Source organism: Schistocerca nitens, chromosome 10, assembly GCF_023898315.1.
Source record: "Schistocerca nitens isolate TAMUIC-IGC-003100 chromosome 10, iqSchNite1.1, whole genome shotgun sequence".
Lineage (NCBI taxonomy): Eukaryota > Metazoa > Arthropoda > Insecta > Orthoptera > Acrididae > Schistocerca > Schistocerca nitens.
The window spans coordinates 116641066-116667067 of NC_064623.1; the positions used below are offsets into that span (position 1 = coordinate 116641066).

Genomic DNA, 26002 nt, shown 5'->3' on the forward strand with positions numbered 1-26002 from the left:
AGACCGGATCAAACAAAAGAGAACTTTACAACTACAAGCAGGGACATCAAAAACAAGGTATAAGTACAAACTATTTGTGAAGTTAATTTGTTTGTGGGCTCTTGTGCTTGTTAACAAAATGAATAGGGACATGGGTAGGAGTGAGGTAGAAATGAAAGCTGTAGGATCCAGTCAGGACATGTTTGAGGCGAGTGAAATCATAGTCAGTAAAGAAACAGTAAAAACTGATATTTTGCAGTTAATTTAGGCAAAACTAGAGGAAATGCAGACATAAGAATAGCAAATTTAGTGCAGTTAATGATCAGTTAACTGAAATAAGAACTGAAAGAAATAGCAAAATAGACAGAGTAAAGGATCAGATGGGTCAACTTAGTAATAAAGTTTCAGAGTTAAGAAATGGGTTGTTTAAGGGGTTAAGAAGCGTGAATGAAAAAGTTGGGGTTTTAGAAAATAAATTTATTGTTTCGGAAAACAGTAAGGCAATCGAAGAATGTTGTTGATGTCAAGAGCTGAACAGAAGGCCGTAGTGGAAAAAATGGAACAAAATATTGCCAGTTTAAACCAAAAAATTTTAAATGTCGAAAACATTATGCAAACTGATGTAACTGTTTTAGAATAAAAATTTCAGCATTTCAGGAAATTTATGTGAACCAAAGTCTGTGTGCAAACAATGGTCCAACAATCCTATCAAAAGTTTTCCATCAGACAATTTTCCCCCAGTGGATTTTCTGCATCACTGGGGAGACAGTTTTGCACCAGGCATGAATGACAACCAAAAAATTAAATTTGTTAAAATATGTCTTGAGGGCGAAGCTCTGTCATGGGTAAATTTAAATTTAAGTCAGTGAGAAACATATCAAAGTTTCGAGAAATTTTTTTAAATAAATTTTGGTCAGAAGCTGAACAAGGAAGAATTAAAAGTGAATTTTTGAAAGGTCCTAATTATAGGAATAGGGATGGCACTTTGAAAGAGTTTTGAAGAACCAACTTAAAAAGTTAGCAAATCTTGACAAACCATTTGATGGAAAGACCTTGATTGATGCACTTAAAAGGAGATTACAAGAAAGATTGCAGTGGGATTTAGCACATGGACCTGATGATTGACTTGAACAATTTTTATGATATGTTGACTGGATGGAGAGGGAAGCAGAAAGAAGTATGTACCATAATAATCACATTGATAGAAATCACAATCAGAGTAATTACAGAAACAGAGATGATAATAACTTCTAATAGATCAAAATGTCAATAGAGAGAGAAATTTTGAACATCAGCAGGACAGGAATAATGGGCATTTTAATAGAAGAAACAATCATAGAAGCAACTATTCAGGAAATGGCAGTTCACCTCAATAAAGGTCCACAGTTTTGAGGAGAGGAAACACAACAAGTAAAGGAACCTTAAGTTACACTTGCAATTACACAATAATAACAGTGTTAATGATATGGCAAGTGTATCTGGAATTGAACAGAAGGAATATCAGATTTCTTATTTATGCTTTGATCAAAAGTTTTGGGTTCTATGTTTAATTATGGTGGTGTAGGTGCTAATGACAAACCAGGATGTGAGAGTAGTGAGAACTTTGATAGAGTATGTACTAATGATTTCTACTCTTGGTCAGAAAACGATGTTATTGATGTATGTAAATCAGGTGATGACTGTATTGGATCTGAACTATGTGACATTTTTGATGTAGATGTGAATGAGATCTGTGAAATTACTGAGGTTGATAAGTCTGAGACTGGTGGCTTATTGCAAATGAATGTAGGTGAAATAAATGACTTTGATGGAGATGAGACTTGTATTGTTAGTGATGTTGTTGATGAAGTAATTTTGGAGTAATATGATGATGATGAGTGTCAGGTATTTGTGGAGTTTAACAATAATGAAGTTTCAGAGTTACTTGTGAATTATGTTGACAATGCAGGTAAGGTAAGTGATGTATGTGATGGAAGTGGGAGTCATGGAATGCCAGTCCAGTCAAAACAGTTTTTCACTAATGTTATGTAGAGTAATGATCCAAACAGAACAGTAAAGGTGAGTTATCTGTGAGCCTAGAGAATAAAGGTGAAAACTTTTTGAAGTCTGTTTGGGACCAGATTGATGATAACATAGGTAAATGTGCATTCTGGAATAAGTTAGCTATGGTTAGTCAGAATTTGTGTTATAGTTGGTGGAATAAAGTGAAAGAGGATTTAAGCAGGAAGTGCAATTTTGACAATAATTTGTTTTGTGTTCCTTCTCTAACAACTGACATTAGTTGTGCCATGGAATCTATTAACTACAGTCAATCTTTACCTGACAACATGAGTAACCAAAGTAATGTTATGATACTGGTAAAGTTGATAAAACCCTGTAAAGACAGTGTGGATGTAGCATTTGATGAAACAGAGTGATCTTTTACATGAAGTGTCTGAAAACAGAGAGGATGATTCAGATTTTGGGAGCAGCACAGAGTGGCCACGTGGAGTGGCCGCGCGGTTTGAGGTGCCATGTCAATGAGTGTACAGCCCCTCCCACCAGAGGTTTGAGTCCTCCCTTAGGCATTGTGTGTGTGTTGTTTGTTGCATAAGTTAGATTAAGTTAGTTTAAGTAGTGTGTAAGTCTAGGGACCGATGACCTCAGCAGTTTGGTCCCTCAGAAATTCACACACATTTGAACATTCAGATTTTGGGTGTCCTTACATTAAAATTAAGATTGATCAGTCAGAAGGTAGCTGTTGAGTGATACAGGTAGCCTGATTTGTGGTATGTCTGAACAATTTAGGGACAAGATCAAGTATAGTAAGAATTTTGTGGAAATGACCATGGTAGATGTAAAGATAAGCGGAGCTACAGGTAAGCAAAGCAAATTCATAAAATCCCAGGTACTTCCAACTTTTAGTATAAGAGACAAAACCTTTGAACATGGATGCTTAGTTATCCCAAGTCTGGAAGAAAATTACACTATGTTTGCAGGTTCATACAACTATATAATTCTGTTTTGTGCATCAGGAATGTAGTTTGTAAGATGATGTGATTTCTAGTTTAAATCTATGCTGCACTATATGCTACACTATGCTGAGTTTAAATCTATGCTACACTATATTTACAGGTTTGTACACCCATTCAATTATGTTTTGTAATAGATTTGTGCTTTAGAATTTGATACAGATATACTATGATACTAAATGCGTAGGTCCTTTTGCAACTTTGAAAAGGGGCAATGCCATATCTAGTAATAAATTTTCATATCTTGTACTGTAAAAATTATCTGTGTATATCAACTTACTAGTTCATTTTTTCATTGCATTTAGCTCTGTTTATTAAAGTTTCATATGTGAACATTTTTTAATCCATTCTGACGTAAACACTATATAACTGTTTCTTCAATAGACCCTATAAATAGGCAGAGCATATGCAATGTGATGTGAGGGAGATATTGAACAGCATACTTAGTACACAAAATAATGTTGCAGGATTTGATGTGAATGCTACACAGGACATAACCTATTCATTGAAGATGTGATGAGAAATGTAGGGAGGAAACTGAAAGATGTGGGTGGATCCTCTCTCACACTCCTGGATGGCTGCACCCTAGCTGGTCCAGTGAACTTACAAGAGATCACAGCTGCTGGGTAATGAACTCAAACATCTGTCAATTACATCAGTGTTGTGACTGAAATTTGTAAATTGTTAGCCAGAAATTATTCTATATGAAGGGGTCATGGAACTATTTGTCAAGAAAAGTAGTCATTGCCATGGAGAGTGTTATTCCACATAAATGTATGTTTTTGCAAGTAGGAGGATTAAGTTCCCAATACATTATGTAACTTTCAATTAGTATTTATTTTTTTATCAATTGTAAATGAATCTTCTAGGCCTTCATGTATGTAGGTTTTTTTGTATGAACAATTAGCAAATAGCATGCAAGACATTTATGAGTATAGACAGTATAACAAGATGTATACATTTCTGATTTCACACAATGATTTTGGTCCTCAAGTTACTCAATTATGTCATCATTCAAAGCTATTTATGACTCTGATTACCCGTATTTATCCTGAGTACTGTATTACTGTAGCTCATTGGAACCTGAGTTGTGGCAAACTCATGCTTAACTCTGTTTTGGGTAGCCCTGGTCATCGCGACTGTGTATGTGTACTCAAGGAGAGTGTGCTACTATTGATTGAGGCTAGATGCTTCTTCTAATTACTCTGTACATATAATTAAACTTATTGATGTGATTATGGACTGTATTTATTTTCTTGTGTCAAAACATTTCTTCCGGACTGTATTCGGTGTGGTTTGGATTCATAGGTCGGTCCCAACATCATAAGCTTAGGCCCTACTATTTTTTCATTATTTTCTCCTTAAATGAGTCAACATAGCCTTGCATACTCTGGTTTATGTGGCTGATTGATTTTGTGTTATATTCCTACTCATGTTCTGGCGTCATGAGTTTTTCAAGTCGGCTCACTTGTCATACACTTAGGCTCTGAATTTTTTCTTCGCTTTTGAAGATTTTACTTTATAGATGTAAACCTGTAATTTGTAATACTAGTAATTTAAATTGGCTCTGCACTTATTGCTATAGTTTAGCATTGTAATATTGTAGTTTTATCTTTGTATCATTTGTTTTGTGACAGAATGTTCCACAGAGCTGAAAATCTGAATGTCATGTCCTAATATATGTATAGATTATGACTTGTATAGCAGATATTTTTCTTATGTTCTCTGTAATATGTTATGTATCAGATACTTCTGTACATCTGTATTCCATGTTTTGGCATCGTTTTGAACACCGTTTGGCAAAACTTATAGGAGGTCATAAAATACTGGTAGAGCACTTGCCCACGAAAGGCAAAGGTCCCGAGTTCGAGTCTCAGACCGGCACACAGTTTTAATCTGCCAGGAAGTTTCATATCAGCGCACACTCTGCTACAGAGTGAAAATCTCATTCTGGAAACATCCCTCAGGCTGTGGCTAAGCCATGTCTCCGCAATGTCCTTTCTTTCAGGTGTTCTAGTTCTGCAAGGTTCGCAGGAGAGCTTCTGTTAAGTTTGGAAGGTGGGAGATGAGGTAATGGTGGTAGTAAAGCTGTGAGGACGGATCGTGAGTCGTGCTTGGGTAGCTCAGTTGGTAGAGCACTTGCCCGCAAAAGGCAAAGGTCCCGAGTTCGAGTCTCGGTCCAGCACACAGTTTTTATCTGCCAGGAAGTTTCACTGTAAACACATTGTTTTCACATTTTGTGAGGAGGATATTGTAAAGGGGCATCCTCCTCTAGCATTACTTTTCCTCAACAGAAGTAGTCGATACCAGAAATATTTTTTGAATTTCAGACAGGTCAATATTATCTCAGCTGCTTTTCTGAAACATTTCAAAAAATTTTATATGCAATATGTTATTTTTCAACCTAAAATCTATGAAAAGGAATGATTTTATTTTTGTTGTTACAATCAATATGTTCTAGCTATGGATGTACAGTTAAAATTAAAATTATTATTATTATTTGTGGAAACATTTGAAATTGCAAAATATTTGGCACACTTAAAATTTTTATTATTAATTACACAATCTAGTACTGTTTATTATGTTTATTCCTGGATTCATTTATAAAATAATAATAATAAACTATGTGTCCTTGGAGGGCATGGAGGCAGGCATTGGAATTCGGAAGAAAGCAAAGACAGATGCGCGATGCGGGAGCAGCAGTTTCAAAAGTGGCGAATGCCCCTGGCGTCACCTGATGTCACCGGTGCTGCCATAGGCAACAGCTCCGCTAACTGCTCAGGTCGACTAACGCGTGCGCACCGGTGGGTCTATCTGATTGGCTAATGATGATGTCATCATGCCTATACAAGCGAGAAACCATAGCAGCCCCGGCAGTCAGTGAACTCCTGGCGATGATGGCGGAGATGGTCATCAAAAGATCTAGGATTTTATTCGAATTGACACAGCTTGAAAACCGAGAACGTTTTATTCAATAATAAACTAATACAAATTCATTTGTCAAGAAAGATTGTAAAGCCTATACAATTTGTTACTGACAAAGAGTGAAGTAGTAGTGAGCATGCCTTTGATGTGATTGGCGTGTTTTTATATTTCAGAATAACAATGTAATTTCGGCTTTGTTAATGTGAACATTCAAAAGACAATGTGATATAGTGAAATGTGACACAAATAAACACTGAATAACCAAAAATTCTGCGCAGACATTCTCCAAATTTATTTAGATCAAATTGGACCATGAGGACCTAAAATGTGAAAATTTCAGCTTCAAGAATCACATGAAGTACTGGAGCCAACTGTGCAAGAAAAGATAAGTAAAAAGTTTTTGTAAATATTACTCCCATTGAATCTTATGATAAGACTTAACCATAAAGTCATTAGTAACAACAAAGGAGGGAGGGGAAGATTACAAGCTTTACCTGAGTTGTTGGAGAATGTATCCTTGGCTGTTCATTAGAGAATGTGGATATAACATGACAGTCCAACACCTTGCTTTAGCGTGGATGTCCACTATCATCTCAATGCTGTATTTCCTAGTCACTGGATTAGGAGGGGAGGTCATATTCCATGACCTGTGAGGTCACGTGACCTATATCCCCTTGATTATTTCCAATGGGGATATCTAAAGTCACTTGTTTATGTGACCCCAGTGCATATGGAGATGGAATTAATTGCCAGAACTTTAGCTGCTTGTGATGCAATTCAAAACACACTAGGGATATCTGTCAGGGTGCACCAGGATCTTGTTCGCTGATGTCATGCTTTCATTGAGGTTGATGGCCGTCACTTTCAGCACATTTTGTATGATACAGCACAAAAGGTGGGTTCATTGTAACTGTAACTAATGTATAGAAAAAGTACACAGTAATGTGATTTTATTCTTACTATCTTCTTAAGCTGGCTTCTCCGACCCCAGGTTCCCTACCTCAAATTGTTCAGTGGAGCATCCTCTATGTCCTGTTAAATTTTTGCATGCTCTTACGAAAATGCCCTGTACATACAGGATGCATCACAAAAATGTATACACACTTTGAACTGTCATAGACAATTTATTTCCCATTCTATAAGGTTAAATATCTGTGAGAAAGTAATGTTATGTTTCTTAAACAGGTGGCAGCAGTGGCAAGGAAGTAACTGCAATATGGCGGATGTGCGTTTGAGCTTTGAAGCGCGGAAGCAGATAATTAAATGGTACTGGAAGTTTGAGAATGTAGCTGCGGTTCGAAGACAGTGGAGAAGTGAGTGTGGTACAGAACCACTTTCAAGGTTAACAATTACATATCTACGAGACAAATTCGAAATTCATGGAACAGAGTGTGATGTGCATAAAGGTCGATCAGGGCGACCTCGTACAGCTACAAGTGATGATTCCACAATTGCGGTCTGGGAACTGTTTCAGCGTTCGTCTCAAAAATCTTCAAGGCAAGCGGCACGTGTGAGTAATGTAAGTGCTAGTAGTGTGCTACGCATTCTGAAGAAAGGCAAGTTTCGTGCGTACATTCCAAGGCTGATGCAACGACGATCCAGATTGAAGGTTAGAATTTTGTGAATGGGTTCAGGAGATGGTGAGACGTGAACCGGGATTTATGGGTAGCATAATTTGGTCGGATGAAGCCCAATTCAAACTCAATGGAATAGTCAATAGGCACAACTGTGTGTACTGGACTGAAGATAATCCTCACATTACAGTTGAAAAGGCTATGAATTTGCCTGGTGTAAATGTGTGGTGTGGTTTGTCTGCAAGGGGACTCATTGGACCTTTCCACTTTGAAGGTACTGTTACTGGAGAAACGTACCTAACAATGTTTGCTGACTCCACATTCCCTGCCATTTGTGTATTATACGGTAATGATGGGTTTTATTTCCAACAAGATGGTGCCCCGCTGCACTATCATAGGGACGTACGAGCATACATGGATCACAATGTGCCAGGCCAGTGGATAGGACGCAGGGGACCAATCGAGTTTCCTGCACGCTCTCCAGACCTCACACCGCTGGATTTCTTCTTATGGGGCACAGTAAAAGATGAGGTGTACAAACGTAAATCACGTAACCTGGACACACTTTGGAATGAGATTCAGGTGGTGTGCGCAGAAATCTCATTGGACACTTTGGTACGATGTACGGAATCAGTGGTGATTCGTATTCAGAAATGTATTGATGCTGAGGGACACCAGTTTGAACATTAATCACATTTGCAAAGTACATTTATTTTTCCAATTGGACTTTAAGCTTTCCATTTCCAGAAATTTAACATTGTAGAACAGGAAATAAATTTTCTATGACGTTTCAAAGTGTGTATACATTTTTTTGACGCACCCTGTATTGTATAATCTACAAATTTTTCTATTCTACACAATAACACAAATTAAGGAAAGTCAGCACATATTGATATGTAACTGACACACTGAGCAGTACTGAAATATACTTTACTTTGAATTATTTAGCACCTGATGCATGTGTATTTTACCATTTATAATTTTTATATGCAGGGTTTCTGCATTGCAATATGGTTTTGTAAATACAGCTTCAGCTTCTTCTTCTTCTTCTCATTTTGGCCTTTAAAAGACCATATTAATTTAAGTCAGTTTAATTTCTTCTGGTCTTTATGCTTGTCCAATATTTCTTCATTCTCATATTTTGCAATTTTCTTCATTCTTCTGGCCATGATGATTTTATGACGGGTCTAATTCTGTCCCAAAAATCTGTGAGAGCTTGGACTTCTTACTTACAAGTTATCCTGTTGTAACTCCCTGTTTATCGTATTTCAATTTCTTTCAGATGTCGTATTCTTTGGTATCTTTAGTTTCAACTTTCAGTTGTCCATTAAACGGATGTGTTGAAACAACACGCTCCTTTTTCTATTGGTGTCCGAGATTCTCCCTAATTGACTATACAGTTCAGGGTTCATCTGTCTCCTGTACTGACCATCCCCTGTTCTTCAACGTCCCAACATCCTCTGGAGAATTCTTCTTTCCACTTTCATGTTTACATAGAGTAAATTCTAAAATTTTAAAGAAAGTTTAACTTTTTTACAAAAACTGATTCTAAATTTAGTCTGATATTGAATGACTTTTTATATTGAAAAGAATTAGTCATTAATGAATATGAAAATTATTATGTTGAACTTCACAAAAGTCACGCAAAAGAAAAAAAAATCATTTATGCTAGTAAAATGAAATACTCATAAAATGCTTTGATGGTGAAGATTTTAGACAGAAAAATTAAGTAATTTATCACATAGAACCAGAATAAATTAATATGTGGTTCCTTCTACCAATCCCCTTACTCAGATGATATAGCTGCTCAAAGGTTCAAAGAAAACTGGAGTATCTTCTCAAACAGCTACCCCATTCATACATTTGGTGGTGACTTCAGCCTACCCTAAATATCTTGGCGAATACACGATCAAAGCTGGTGGTAGTCATAAATCATCACTTAAAATTTTATTAAATGCTTTCTCCAAAAATTACTTTGAGCAATTAGTTCAGGAGCCCACATGCATTTGTAAATGGTTACAAAATCATACTTGACGTCTTAGCAACAAATAATTCTGAGCAAACAGAGAGCATCATGACAGATACGGGGCTCAGTGACCACAAGATTGTTGTAGCGAGACAGAAACTGTAACATCCAAGTTGACCAAAATTAAACACAAAATACATTCATGTGGAAAAGCACATAAGAATTTGCTTGATGCTTCCCTAAGAGACAGCTCCTATTCCTTTCTAATTAACTATGTAAGTGTAGACCAAATGTGGGTTGAATTCAAAGAACTACGAGTGACACCAATTCAGAGATTTATAGAAAATAAATTACTAAGAAATGAAACTGATTCCCCATGGCACACAAACAGGTCAGAACATTGACAAGAACACAAAATCTCCAAAATTCGTGAAGTTTTACCGAAGCTTGAAATTTCATGCAAACTTCAGTCTGAGGTGCTTTTCATAGTTGCCATAATGAAAATCTATCTCAAAATCTGGCAATCCAGGGAAATTCTAGTCATTTGTAAACCACACCAAAAGTAAGACACAATCAATACTGTTACTGGACAATAGCGATGTTAATGTTATCAATCATATTTCCACTAAAGTGGAGTTACTAAATACGGATTTCCAACATTCCTTTGCCAAGTAAGACAAAGTAACTATTCCAGAATTTTAAAAAAGAACAGCTGCCAACATAAGTAACTTAGAAGTAGAAATCCTTGGTGCAGTGAAGCAACTCATATCACTTAATGAAGGCAAGCCTTTCGATGCAGATTGTGTACCAATTACATTCCTTCCAAAGTACGCTGAGACAATAGCTTCATACTTAGGACTCACAAACAACTGCTCACTTGACAAACGATCTATACCTAAAGGACAAATAGCAGCACAGATCACACCAATATTCAAGAAATGAAATAGGAGTAATCTGCTGAATTACAGATCCATATCACTGATGTCAATTTTTGGTAGATTTTGGAACATCTGCTGTCAACACAGCGAAACATTATGGTACACATCGAAGAAAACAATCTACTGACACACAGTCCACACAGAATCAGAAAATATCATTCTTGTGCAACACAACTAGCTCTGTTCCTCACATGTGGTTTCTAATCAAACTGCATACCTATGGAACATCAACACCACTTAATTCATGATTTCCTATCACAAAGGTCACAGTTCGTAGTAATTGATGGAAAGTTATCGAGAAAAGCTGAAGTGATATCTGGCGTTCCTCAAAGAGGTATTGTAGGCCTTTTGCTGTTTCTAATCTATATAAATGGTTTATGAGACAATGTGAGCATCCATCTTACATTATTTGCGAACAATTCTGTCGTTTACCATCGAGTAAAGGAGGTATGGGTAACCTTTGGTAGCCCCCAGGCATGATTCACATTCTCAGTTAAGCACATGGATCACCTTGTCGCATAAAATTACAACAGTGCTCCTAGCACATACAGTGAACAAGACCGACATGCAAAACATCCTTTTGCACACATGCCACACCAACAAACCAAACTTCAAAACATGTCTTTGAGAGTGCATTCATTTATGTTCACTGCATCTTCATGTTTGCATTTATATGTGTGTCATGCACATTCTTTTTTTACTTATGATGCATTACAAAAGCTGTCTTATAAACTTCTGTTGTAAAATCAGCATTGTGCATGGAATAAGAAAAATTTTCACTGGTTTGTGTCATGAGATGCAAACCCAAGGGATGCCATGCATCAGTGGAAATATCTGAAAATGCATCCCAGGAGAAATATGATGTGAATGCCTCACACTCTCATCCACAAATTTCTTCTGTGCAAAAGACTGAAACCAATTGGGAGCTGGATCTGGTCCCTGGGCCACACATGGACTAAAGTGAATCAGAAGACCAAAACCAACTGTAAGATGATTTAGCCAAGATATCTACGAGGTGCAAAAAGTTGTAAGTGACTCTATACAATGGAACATGTGAAGTCACCCACTTGAGTGTTACAAACAACTCATCAAATTTCAGTTCCACGATAAATCACACAAATCTAAAGGCTGTCAATTCAAACAAATACCTATGGATAACAACTTAAATTTGAAGTATCACACAGATAATGTTGTGGCAAATGGAAACAAAAGACTGTGTTTCACTGGCAGAACACTTACAGGATCCAACAAATTCAATAAATAGACTGCCTACACTACGCTTGTCCATCCTCTAGAGTATTGCTGTGTGGTAAGGGATACCTATCAAACAGGACTGACAGAGGACATTGGAAAAGTTCAAAGAAGGAGAGCTGCTTTTGTATTACTAGAGAATGGGGGAGAGACTGTCATAGATATGAAAGGCAAGTTGGTGCATTTTTTGTAGAGGCAAGATCTTTTCATGAAATTTCATTCGTCAACTTTCTCTTCTGAATGCTAAAATATTTTGTTGACACCCAGAAAAATAAGGAGAAATGATCATCATAATAAAATAAAAGAAATCAGAGCTCACATGGAAAGATTTAAGTATTTCTTTTTCCGTCATACATTGTCTGAGAGTGGAAAGGTGAAGAAACAGTGTGAAATGGTTCAATGAACTCCCTGCCATGTACATAAGTGTGAAGTGCAAAATGTATAACCTCTTATGAAATTGCACAATGACAGCTTTCACAACATGGTTGTCTTACTTGGTGGTGAATATTCTGAGTTGTGTGGTCAATGTCCATGAAACTTCATTGTTCTTGATGTTTCATTCACAGCTGTGTTTGACATTTTCAGAGCTGCTCTTGGTTCCACTGAGTCTTGCAACTGATGCATCAGATGCCAAAGAGTTACACAAATATCTTGAAAACAGGGCATGATAGAAGTTTATCAAGTCTCTTTTTCAATATATTCTCTCTCTTTTTCTCTCTCTCTATCTTATGTTTAAATCAGCTTCAGCAATGCTCAATAGAACCAGGACAATTTCATGTAATTGTTTATATGTAATAAAATTGTGATTAATACTCTTACAAAGAAATGGATAAGAAGAGTTTTTGAGAAAATATAAATAAATATGTCAGTGGCAGAGGTCACAAGGTAGCTAGTACTGATTTGTTGGTAGTTGACTTAGTTATTGTTTTGGACTGATTTGCTGCATTGTATAATTTTTGCCTCAGACATTAAAGCATAACTGGTGAGAATGACTATGTCATCTTACTAGCAAAGCTTTGACATTTTATGTTTAACATTTACAACTCCCAGCACTGGCACATGGTATTACGATATTAAAAAATATGTTTTTTGGGCCTTTATATTTACTCACTACATAATATACATAAAATTATTATATTTGAATACTTTTTTGGGGGTACTGAAGTTAAAATATATATTGTATGTGAACCCTTATTATAAGGTAGTTGAAACATGATACAAGTTTCCACTGTGTATGTCAGTGGGAGGCTTTATTTTCTCATATGTTGCACAAAGTTATTTAACTTTGAGCAGAGTGCTAGCTTGTTATTGCAGCCAGCTCGCAACTTCCCATGTACTGCTCGCACTCGTGCCACTCGAGTGAAATGTCATGTGACTGCTCGAGTACCACTTGATACCTGCACACATTGTCCTATTAATCCTAGGTTAGGTGCAGTTGCAACATGCAGTAAATTTAAAACTTACCCAAGACGTTTGAGTCAAGAAGAGCCTGCACAACAGCCAATGCACACACATAAAGTGTACGAGACCCAAAAGCAAGTGATAAATCACAATTTTGTGTTTGTAAACAAGTGAAAAGTGCTGCCATGAAAAACTGTTGTCGCTGTTGCTGTTTTCATTCTGAAGGCTGCTTTGATGCAGTTCTCCGTGCAAATCTATTCTGTGCAGGCCTCTTCATCTCTGAATAACTACTTCAACCTACATCGATATGAACTTCCTTACTGTGTTCCTAAATAAAACTGGACAAAGTGGGCCATAAACCCACTACTGTATCTTGATGCCTCTGGGCACTACACCTTGGCAAACTGCTGCATTATGGGCCTCAAGTTTGATGTAGTAATTTTCGAACGTCTTTAATGCTCATATGGCATCAACTGACATCTGATCATAACAAAATGTACTAATAATGATACATTTTCGACAATTCTTCAGTACAGCATAGCCTTGAAATGGTAACACACAAGTAATAATACTAAAGCAATCAAATACGGAATGCAGTATGACACCTCCCAGAGAGAGACTGTTCATGGCATGCACACATGGCTTATGCTTACACGTCATTTTGACATCACTTCCAAGTAATTTCAAGTGAGCCATGAGTGTGTTTGAGGCATCTCACTGCCATCCAAAATGCTGTAAACGCATACACTGCATCTCTATGTTGAATATACACCTCTCTGATGTTCACCTTAGAATCTCTTCTTAAGATTAAGACATGCCTTAGTATATCAGTATATTAGAGACGATCAATTTTGGTCTAGGATCAGACCACCATCGGATGCAAAAAACATCTCAGCTTTGCATTTGCACAATTGGAAAAATTGTTATGTGATGTACTTTGTTTCATCGATAATGGTAGCTGTATATAAGTAACACATATGTCCATTTAACCTCATAGACGTTTGTTCAAGACAACTGCAACAATCTTTTTAACACACTACCCATTCCGCTCACATGCTCTTCTAAGTCCTTCGTTGTCTCTGGAATTACAATGTCAATAACAAACAATTTTTTTTTACTTCCTCTTCCTGAACTTTAATTCCATTTCCTAATTTCTCCTTGGTTACCTTCACTGCTTGGTCAATATGAGGTGTGATCAAAATGTAACAAATTTTTTTGATTTCACAGGCTTTATATTTTCGATTTTCAAATTTTTTTTACCTCATTGGTATACATGTTGTTGATATAATACATTTTCAGTTTCTGCTACTTTGAAAATGTAGTTGACTTTTGACGGTTGGAAAGGTTACATGTGTTTCTGAATGCTCAAAAAGATGGATCAAAGAATTCAATTAAATTTTGCTTGAAAAATGGAATAAAGTGCAGCATGGGATTCAAACTGTTGATTATGGCTTTTGGTGAATGTGCTACGAATAAGAAAAGAATTTACTGGTGGTATAAACATTTCAAAGAGGGTCAAGAACACATTCAAGATGATAACTCCCCTGGACACCCTAGCACATCAATTACTGATGACAGTATGGAAGAAGTAAAGAAAATGGTTCTGGAAAATCGCCCACTCACCATCAGAGAGGTTGCTGATGATGTTGCCATATCCTCAGGCTCATGCCAAGCAATTTTTTTGCATTTTTGGGCATGAAACGTGTAGCAGCAAAGTTTGTTCTGAAATTGTTGAATTTCAAGCAAAAATGATGTCGCATAGACTTCACTCGGGTATTGCTAATGAAGTGCAAAAACATGGGTATATGGGTGTGGTGTCAAAACTAAGGCCCAATCACACCAATGGAAACTACCTGAAGAGCCAAGACTGACAAACATTCAACAAGTTTGATCACGTGTAAAGACTTTTCACACGGTTTTCTTCGATTACAATGGAATAGTGCATCATCAGTTCCTATCTTATGGTTGTGCAGTCAATAACGAAAATGCTCCCAGCTCACACCTCAATGGTTATTTGTGATTTTTTGGAAAAAAAAAAAAAAAAAAAAAAATCATCCCTGTTGCCTTAGCCACTGTATTCACCATGAAACTTCTTTCTATTCCCGAGGCCATAGAGAACCATGAAAGGACATCGTTTTTTCACCACTGATGAGACAAAAACAGAATCACTGAAGGAGCTGAACACCATAATGAAAAGTGAGTTCCAGAAGGGCTTCCAAGGCTGGAAAAAGCATTGGCACAAGTGTATTATGTCTGAGGGGGATTACTTTGAAGGGAACAAAGTGGATGTTGATGATGAATAAATGCAGATTCTTTAAGAAAAACAAAAATTCCAGTTACTTTTTGATCACGCTTCACATACAGATTTATGTACATATGCAATATGCTACAGCACTGTCTCACTTCCTTCTCAATCACTATTTTCCTTTCATGTGTTTCTGTTCTTCCTACCTTTATAACTGTAGCTTCTGCACAAGTTGTAAAATTTTGCTCTCTGTATTTTGTCCACGAAATCTTCAGAATTTTCAAAGAGTGTATTCCACTCAACATTTTTAACAGCTTTCTCTAAAATATACTGACTGTGTATGTAGGCTTGCCTTTCTTTAACTTATCTTCTAAGATACGTCGCAAGGTCCATATTGCACTGTGTGTTCCCAACTGATCTTCCCCGAAGTTGGCTACTACCAGTTTTTCATTCTTCTGTAAGTAATTCATCAGTATTTCACAAGCACAGTTTATTAAACTAATAGTTCAGTAGTATTCACACCTGTCAGCCACAGTCTTCTTTGAAACTGGAATTATCACGCTGTTCTCAAAGTCAGCAGGCATTTTACCTGGAATATATCTAGTGAATGAGGTGGTACAGTTTTGTCATGGTTGGCTTTCCCTAGGTCTCACTAATTCTGAGGGAATATTGTCTACTCCAGGGGTCTTGTTTCAATGGTATGTCAAATTCTCACCACAATGTCATAGTTTTCACCTAATCTTCATCTACTTCCATAACTTTCACTTTTCAGCTTTCTTTCATTTGCTTGCCATCTAATCTCTTGATATTCATGCAGCTGCCTCTCTTTTCTCCACACATCTCTTTCATTTTCTTAAAGGCGGCATCTATCTTTCCCCGAGATATCTATTTTTCTACAGCCTTGCATCTGTGCTCTAGCCATTTCTGCTTAACCTTCTGAACTTTCTGTCAATATCATTTTTAGGCACCTGCAAATCCTTTCACCTGCTTATTTGTTGGATTTTTATATTTTCTCCTTTCGCCAATCAAATTCAATGTCTCCTGTGTTATCAAAGTGTTTCTACTATATCTAGGACTTTTACTTAGTTGATTCTCTACTGCTTTCACTGCTACATTTCTCAAAGCTACTCATTCATCTTCTATCGTATTGTTTCCATGTCTCTCTCAAAACTAAATATTTACAGTAACACAAACAATTCTATTTTTACTATTTTTTAGACCACTGACAGGGTGTATACATGGACAAGGAAAAAATTCCCGGATTTTCCAGTTGAAAATACACTTTCTCCCAGATGAAAATACACTGTTTCCGTGTTAAGTAACAGTATACTTTCCCTCGGCACTGTAAAACTTATCAATCCTTTGATTGTTTATGGTTTTATACACTGACGTAGAATTACCCGGCACTTTAGAAAATGAGACTCAGGGGAAAAAACACGTTTTGGAAAGATCTTTGATGTGCAGCAACATGTACGCTGCATATTTTCGTGTTACGAAAGTATGAATTCGAATTCCACCAAACACCGCATGTAACTTTCCGAAGCATTGAAATCGAGACTGCGACGCACTTTCGTAAGCCAGTGACAGCTCATGTCACGTGATCTCACCAGCTGATGACAGCATAGGACATGTGATGTAGTCAGCCAACAGCTAGGTCACTCTTAAGTAGTGCAAACACACAAATAAGGAAAGTTAATGGTTTAAATTAATATACATATTGTTGCTACAAGAATAGCAAAGCTTTCACAAATAATATTGGTCTTTAAGATTAATAAGCTGCAAGAGAAACTTAGCTTCCACATATAATGTTGATCTCTTTTCCGCGTGTTACACTTTTACATACATCACATAAACGTGCCAGTAAAATTTTTAATAACAACGTAAATGTTTGATCTTCTGGGCTAGAAATTCTTCTAGATATCCATCCTCAAAGAGTTGATTTTTAAATGAGAGTCAAACGCTCTGTAATTTAAGAAATTTGTTGGACATTCCCGCACATAGTTCACCTTGCATAAAAGGAAATTAACTTTCAAAGTAACACTTTTCAAACGACCATTCGCAATATTTTCCTGTGACCTGTTAGAAATAGGTTTGGTTCAGCAATTGCCAGAGAGCGCGAAATAACAGGTGTCACTGCACTTGGCACAGCTACGATGATGCAGGAAGGCCGTGTGTTCGTACGTGTAAATCATTAAAAGATCTTGCATTAAAACGAATCTAATGTAAACAGCTGTCACACCATGCTCATTGGAGGCAAATGGTTGTTAAGAAGCATTGCATAGTCTTCCTAAAGCCTTTGACCCACTTTGCTGTTGGCAGACGCTTTTATGAGCACTGTGTTTTGTTGTATACAGCGTATTTCCTTTGCAACTTAAGTTTTATTTTCGTTTTTTTCCCCTCTCATTCATGTTTTGTTCCTGCAGTATCATTCTGCAGAAGTGGAATACAGTAGTGTTCTTAGTTAGAGTATTGGTTCTTACCAGTCAAAATCCCAAAAATTTAACTGAAAACTAAAACAATGAATAATTCCCGAAATTCCAAAATAATTCCTGGGTTTTTTTCCGGTTTTTTCCCAGTTGTTCCGGGTCGTATACACTCTGACTGAGTATGCCTACTACTACTACTGCTACTACTACTACTACTACTACTAGATGAAACATGTTTTGCTACAAAAAATAATAATAATTCAAGTGCAAAAGGCTGTAGTTATTATTCTATGCACGATAACAACAGCCTGGGTAATTTATTGCAGAAAAATTGACATTAAAGAGCACCTCTTACATCGTCTGGTAAAGTATATGGTTCTAAGAGTCTGTCACTCTCAATGCCTATCCAGTCATTGATACTAAAGTTAACCTGATGGCTTGCTTTCACAATTGCTCAAAGACATGTCCACACATGGCTATTCCAGTAATTTATTTTGTCAATAAGTGTGATCCTCGTTTCATCCATACATAAAATGTAAGCTGTGAGCTACAGATCTTAAGCTGTCTTAGAATACATTAACAGAAGTGTAATCTGGCACTGAGGTCTTAAAGCTAGAGGACTTGCACAGAGTGCTCATGGAGAATTGGCTATGCAAGGGCATGGTTTACAGCTTCAGAAGCTTCAATTCCTTGCACACTTGCCTTAAGATCACTTTCTTCCCATCCCAACACTTGCTCCTCTATATCTGTTTTGTAAATTATGAGGATTCTACCACAATCCCTTATCCTACATGCAAATGATCACATGTCTGTTAAGTTGTTGGAAGAATCTGCTGAACATTTTTCCAGACGGAATGCGGTATTCAAGAGATTACTCAATGTGAACAAAATACACATCAGTTAACACAATTAGATAAACTGCAACACTATGCTATGACTGCCCTTTTGTCTGCCTTTTCCCATGTGGAATAACAGGGCTCCATTCCTCTTATTCTAATTCCAACAGACACTGATCTAAGCTGATTTAGGAGGCAGTTGTGACAACAGCATTACAATCACACCCCTAACAAAGGAACCTTACAGACTGCTCTGCCCTCTTTGATTTTCTTCATACGAGGGCACATCAAATATAAACGATTTTATTTCTTATTTACATTCATTTATTGAAAAACTCAAGGCAATTACAATTTATTTTTCCACATAGTCTCCTGCTTTGGAAATGCATTTGTCCAAGCATATGGGCAGCTTCTTGATGCCCTCAACATAAAATGAACTGGGTCGTGTCACCAACCAGTTGTGCACGAAGTCTTCCACACACTTATCATCTTCAAATTGTCGCCCTCCTAGAGCTTCTTTAAGCGGTCCAAATAAATGGAAATAGCAGAGCGATACATACAGACTGTAAGGAGGATGATCAAGTGTAGTCCAGTGCATTTCCTGTAGCTTGGAGACAGACAGAGCTGCAGTATGGGGTTGCGCATTGTCATGGAGGAGGATGACTCGTTGAATCAATTGGTCTCGTCTTTTGTGGCAATATGCAACTCTTGCCTTGTTCAACAGTTCGCAGTAGTAAGCAGCATTGATTGTGCATCGCTCATGCAAAAATTCAATCAGCAAAATGCCTCGGTGATCGAAAAAAACGGTTGAGCCAGCTGACAGTTGAGTCTTGGCTTCCACTGGTGGTGCCTCCCCTTTTCTCCGGCACTCCTTACTGGCTTGTTTTGATTGTGGAGCGTAGTGGTGAACCCATGTTTCATCACAGGTGACAATCTGACTCAAAAATGCATCACCTTCTTCTGCAAACCTTGCTGTAAATCTCTGACAGACCTCCAAACGTCTCAATTTCAGATTTTTGGTCAAAAGTTGAGGGACCCATTTGGAACATACTTTACGGAACTGAAAAGTATGTTGATTGCTTGACAGCTCCCATAACCGATTCCGACTTTTTGTGCATTTCTGATACTCTCGCCTGTCGATAGTTGTCAATAATGTCTTTAACCGTACAAATGGTTTTGTCTGTAATGCTGGTCCGAGTATGGTGACTGTGTTGCTGATTTTCCCGTGTTCTTGTCCTTCCATGAACTTTTTATGCCAGGCAAACACACGCGTCTTTGATGATAATTTTTCACCGAACTGTGCAGTCAATCTTTGGCAAATTTCCACTGCTGTAACTCCTTCACAAGCAAGAAATATGATAATTATGCGTTGTGCAGTGGAGGGTTGCACCTGTTGCTCAGACATCATGAGCATTACTGATGAAACGGCGGGAAATATCTAACAGAATGCTCTCTTCACTTCTGATGGTTCCGCCTAAGCATAGCAAAAGCGCAGGGTCAGTCCTACCACCTGTTGGTGTTCAGGAACAAAAAGCCTGCTCACATTTTATACCCCCCTCGTACTTACAGTATATAATGCAATGCCTAAAGCACTAAAATGAAAATCTCAAATAAACTCTATAAAATTGCCAATGGAAATTAGAAGACTGCTGAGCACTGTCAAGTACAAAACATTTGTTATGTTTTAATCCTGTCACTGCAAGCTCAGTGCATACCATGAAACTCCAGTAATCATAAAGTTGCTGGTTTGAATATAATTATTTGCACCTTCATTTACTATGACTTAAAGTTCATATTTATTAACAAATAAAAATGTTTATTAACAAATATGGATAACAAACTTTAAAAAAAACCATATTTTCATTTTAATTAATAATTGAATGAAAATGACAGAATTCACAGTGAAATGAAATTTGGTGCAAAAATGCAAAGTGCGAAATGGGCAATAAAATATTTTTCTATTTAAGGGGATTGATCATTATTGTGAACTGGTGATACAGCCATTAACTGAAAAAGGAGATTAGGATTGGAAAAAGCACTTATTGCATACATCACCTCAGAGAATCCCTTGACAAATAATAGAATACAATCCTATTGGTTGAAGGTCTGTCGGGAGGCAAAGGATGAGATGGTAAGGCCAGAATTGGCCATACAGTCTAATACTGGATTGGCAGCAGCAGAGGAAGAAGAAGAAGAAGAAGAAGAAGATCATTACCACTGAAGAATGTCAATTTTTTTCATTAAACAGTAATGCATTTATGATGACTGTAACAAATTTTATTTTAAATGCATGTGATACATAATTAAAAGCAAACATATGTTATTTTTATTAAAAGTATGATTCAGTATTTGATAACTAACATTTCTACTTGGTACTAAATGTGAAATTTGGGGAACAAGTAAAAAGAAATTGAGATTCAATACAGCAATTCCGCAAGTGCTAGACTTTTACACTATGGACTGAGATACTGCTGATTATGTTAACTGATAATAAATGTTTTGTACTTAATAGCAACTGGAGCTCTTATAATTTTTAAAGATGAATTTACCAAGTTGTGTTTCTGTGTTCTGTTACACTCTATTAGAAAACTGATGCCCTGGCAATGAGCTTCAAATCCGACAAATATGAAGAAGCACCAGGCTGTGAGTTCCCCTTGTATGAACTAAGACAGATTCAACAAGAAATGAGCAATTAACATCAGCAGGAAGACAGCCTGCACCACTGTGTATCGTCCACTCCAGACAGACATAAAACAGCTCATACTTCGATAAGTATTTATGTCCAGACACAGATTTATAGGACATTTTCTTTCTAGCTTTGGCAGTACTGTCTACAATACAAATATGAGAACCTTTTAAACACGCTACACACCTCATTATATGACATATGATGCACTGAGTGGTGCACTTTTTTGTTGCTAAAATTCCCTATTCACTAGACTACATTAGCACGAAGGTTCACAAGCAAATTTAACACTCAACAGCTATAGTTGAGGCCACAAATGGTGGCAGGTAAGCTAGGCACATTCTGCACATCTATGTCACGCATTTTATGACAGCCAATCATCATTAAGTAGCATTCTTAGCACTCTGCTATGAATGTCGTAGCCAATGCGAGCATTAAACATGATTTTAGTCAGCTATTTAGTGAATTTTTATTCCATTTCTTGCGAGTTATCATCACTAATGTTGGTGATAAGTGACAAATTCTGAATAAACAAGCACGTGGCATAATTTTCAGGATATAGGCTTTCTTCAAGCGCAACATACATGTACTCATGTAATGCAACTGTAACTCAGAACTGGCAGCAATGCAGTCCCCATCCAGGCTTCAACCTGCACGAACCGCCATTGGTCATACATCGGACTGTATGTGATACATAGCTTGAACTTCCTCAGTTGTACACAGCTGTCAACAACAGTGGCTGACATGGCATCGGGAACATGACTCACCTCAAAGTCATCCTCACACACTGCATCCTCGTCTTTCTCGTCGTCGTTGTCCTCCTCCTCCTCCTCCTCCTCCTCCTCCTCCTCCTCCTCAATACTGTGATTGCTAGGGCCGAGAAAATCTTCTGAAGATGAACATTCCTGGAACAGTTTTTAAAAAAATGCTTCATAAGATGAGAGGCACAACAAAGTTAGTGCAATGTAGTCAAACGAAATCATGTGATACTGAGCAAATTAGGAGAAGGAATTTGGGAAGAAAGGTAACTAATGATGGCTGAAGGAAACATAGACTGGCTATAACAAGAAAAATATTTCTGTTAAAGAGGAATTTGCAAATATCTAATACCAATTTAAGCATTAGGAAATCTTTGCTGAAAGTATTTGTCTCCAGTGTAGCCTTTTACGGAAGTGAAATGTGGACAAACAATCAGCTCAGTCAAGTAGAGAATAGATTTTTTTGGAATGTGTTGTTAATGCTGACGATTAGGTGGTTACAGCGAATAACTAGTGAGGAGCTACTAAACTGAACTGGAGAAAAAAGAAATTTATAATAAAATTTGAATAAAAGAAGGATTGGTTGATATGACACATCCTGGGGAATCAAGCAGTCAACACTTTTGGTTGCAGAGGGGTTGGGGTAAAAATTGCAGAGTGAGACAAAGGCATGAATACATAGAGTAGGTTGAAATGGATATAGTTATGCAGATATGAAGAGAGTTGCAAAGGATAGACTAGCATGGAGAGCTGTGTCAAACTAGTCTTTGGACTGAAGACCACAAAACACAATACAAGCACTAGACTACAGCAAACTTTCAGACAAAACCAGAAATACTCTGTCCACTTCCTTTGTTTTGCATCCAACAAATGCCTTTATGGAAGTGATTACAGCTATATGCATGGCGTTCAGAAACATCATATAGAAAATTTGTAATGTACATGTACATATTATAATCAGTGCAGCAGATAATGTCCTTGTTCAAATGCATTAAATGTCAACAACTACAGTTCGTTTAACAGCAAGTCACACAGTTGGGGATGCAATCTCATGTCATAGAGAAGGGTAGTGTCTTTACATGAGAGAGAACATCAACACTGCATTACATTCCTCAGCACATTACGAAACAGTGAAAGTGAGCATATGGGAACACTGTCCATCTTACAAAAGGAAGATTAGGGTTTAATGTCTCATTGACATTGAGGTCCTTAGAGACTGGGTCTTACAAAAAGTCGGAGCACAGAATTTACACCAAGCAACTGGCACTAATACTGCAATTCGTTAATGGCTAAAGCAAAATTAATAACAGATGTTGATGATGAAAGTTGTGAGGTAATTTTTGCACACTACTGGGAACCAAGGGAACAGAAAAACTGTGGCACTGTGCAACTGGAAGGGGTCTTAAGGGTAAAAAGGATCATTCTTTCTTTTTTTCAAATTTTGCAATATCTTTCTTGTGGCTATCACTGCAGCTCAGTGGAATGATTTATGTCAAATAAGCAGCTCTACAGCACCGGGGGTGGACCCCATGCAGCAGTTTCCGATTGTAAGAATAATAAAGGTACTTCAGGCTGGCCTAGTGCGCTCTCATTGTTTAGCAACCCGTTACATCACTCGGCAGGAGTCTCCGCTTGTAGAGTAGGGGAGACTGCAAAATAATTCCTTACGCATTTCTTCTCTTCTCATATATCTTAAAGTTTTGTGCTCACAGGGTTGAACACACTTCATGCTACTGCTGAGCAAGTAATGCTTTCAGAAGATTCAAAGCCAACCAATGGGCAAGCAGAGATCAGTCACAAGGGGTGTGCAGTTTGGCCAGCGAGACAGTGGCCGCAGCAGCGAATCACTCTCTGACATGAGCTGGTAGACACACATGCGCCCTGCGGTAGTTTGCCACAGGTTACATGCCTGCCTGTGCCACATGTGTGCCTGGTGTGCTCGTGCATAAGTTTGCATGCCAATCACACTTGCCAAAGCAGTCAACCGGGCCCACAGCAGTCAACCGGACCAGCTAGTGCGCTATCAGCCATGTGCCACTGCTGCCTGAGACAAACAGAGGCAAGCCACTGTCAGCTGCTGGACCACTGCAAGCCACATCACTTTGATGAACACTGGTGCCACCTCCAATGCTGTCACCACCTTCGTCACCGGTGCCAATACCATGTTGTTGCTGAGGTTGACATTGTCTTCGCCGGTGCCTATGTGACGTAAATGCTGCTGCAATGCATTCTGTTTGTTAACAACTCCAGTACACTTCCACCAAGGGATCTTTTCATTGCGTAGAATAGAGCAACACCTCTTTTATGTACACCTGTCTGGTCTAAGACCCAGTTTTATAACCATGCCTGATTTATGTCCTCGGCGACCAGCAGAGAGGTCTGGATTGGCTCCCAATGCTGCAGCTGTAGTCATGGATGAGCCTGATCACATTACTTTACTGCAACAGCAGATATGAATCTTGACATTTGAAAAAATAGAGCTAAAGGAGCAGCTTGAAGTGATAACTAACGAACATTATGCCAGAGTTGTCAAAAATTAGGTATCTCTCCAACTTGAGCAGAAATTCTCCGAAGCCATATTTAGGGGACCTATAAACAACAACAATTAGAAGTTTAGTTTCACTAAATTCAACTGCCCCTGCACAACATTCAAATATCTGTCCAGTGCAGTGCCATGATACGTCTATGGACTCAAATGGAATACTGTTTTTTTTACGTACACAGCCACTCCCCCATCCCACAAAGGAACTCTTTGAAATACAGCCAGCTAATCTGTATCCTGGTAAATGAAGCCTCTGAATTGTCAAATTATTTAAGTGCTGCTCTGACCTACCAATAATTTCAGAGTCAACATCTCTAAGCAGTTCACTAATTTGATCTCTAATACCTCTTATATTTTGATGAAATATGCTAATTCCTTTTCTACTTGGAAACATGATGTCCTCTGAAGCTGAGCCCTTAGTTAGAGGGACCCCCTGTAAGCAGGTATACCTATCAGCTGACTTCAATCTAAAAAAGGTGGAGCTCTAACACCAACTACTACAGGAACTTTTCCATGAGTGATCCCACCACCATCCACTACACTGTCACCTTTTAGCTTTGCCAGCTTCCCCTTCTCATACTATTGAGGTGCAGGCCATGTCTAGTGAAGCCCGATCAACTGATAGACCCAAGTGGCACCACTGAAATGTGACCCACGCCCTCTGCCATCAGCACCCTCTCCCGCCCCACGTTTACGTGCCTAAAAGCCCCATTAAGATGAGGTCGATCATGATGCTGAAACAGTTGCACAAAATATACATTAGTGGCACCAGTTTGAGTAGCTATCTTTACCAGCTCACCACCTACATCGTATTCCCTGTCCCTATCAAGACTGTCCCCTGCTCCACTCACTATCACTACCTGATCCTCCTTCCTAAAATTCCTACATATCTCCCCAATGCTGTCAGTCACTTGAGCCAACCCTGCACTAGGTTCACAATGCTGGTGACTTGGTACTCAGTCCCCAACACTTCCTGCAACTGCTGACCCACACCTCTACTGTGCGAACTACCTATTAGCAGAACCTTCTTCTTCCTGTTAGACTTTGCAACTGACCTAGGTCTCCTAACTGCTAAGGACTGCTGCATGTTCCCTACATCTACAGCTACAAGAGGCTCCTCTCCACTCAACTCTGACAGTTGGTCAAATCTGTTGTGTATGCGCAAAGTATAACTGTCTGAATACCTCCTCCTCCTCCTAGCAGCTTTCTTGGCGACTGCCAGTTCCCATTCCCTACCATCCTTCACCCCTCTCAAACTATCTAGTTCCTCCTTTGCTCATTATAACTGCACCCGAAAACCACAGATCTTATGCTGCTGCTCCTCTATCAACTTATTTCTACTACAGATTCTGCATTCCCAGGAGAGTATCTCACTATAATGCCCACTGGCTTCCCCACTGCATTCTCCCCAATGAAAATACTTTGAACAAATCCCACACCATAGCCCAATACTCACAAACCTAC

General features: G+C 38.1%; 1 protein-coding gene and 1 non-coding gene across 7 annotated transcripts in view; one reads left to right on the forward strand and one right to left on the reverse strand.

Annotated features, from left to right (window-relative positions):
• LOC126210369 (zinc finger protein 583-like) overlaps nucleotides 1-26002 on the reverse strand; it is a 230306-nt gene that overhangs the window by 95870 nt on the left and 108434 nt on the right. For all 6 annotated transcript variants that reach the window (XM_049939595.1, XM_049939596.1, XM_049939593.1 and 3 more), the window contains one exon: nucleotides 22006-22143. In XM_049939595.1, coding sequence (XP_049795552.1) covers nucleotides 22006-22143 — 138 coding nt within the window. The remainder of the gene's footprint in view (nucleotides 1-22005; nucleotides 22144-26002) is intronic.
• Trnal-caa (transfer RNA leucine (anticodon CAA)) lies at nucleotides 5102-5176 on the forward strand. Its single transcript has one exon. It is a non-coding gene; the product is annotated as a tRNA-Leu (tRNA).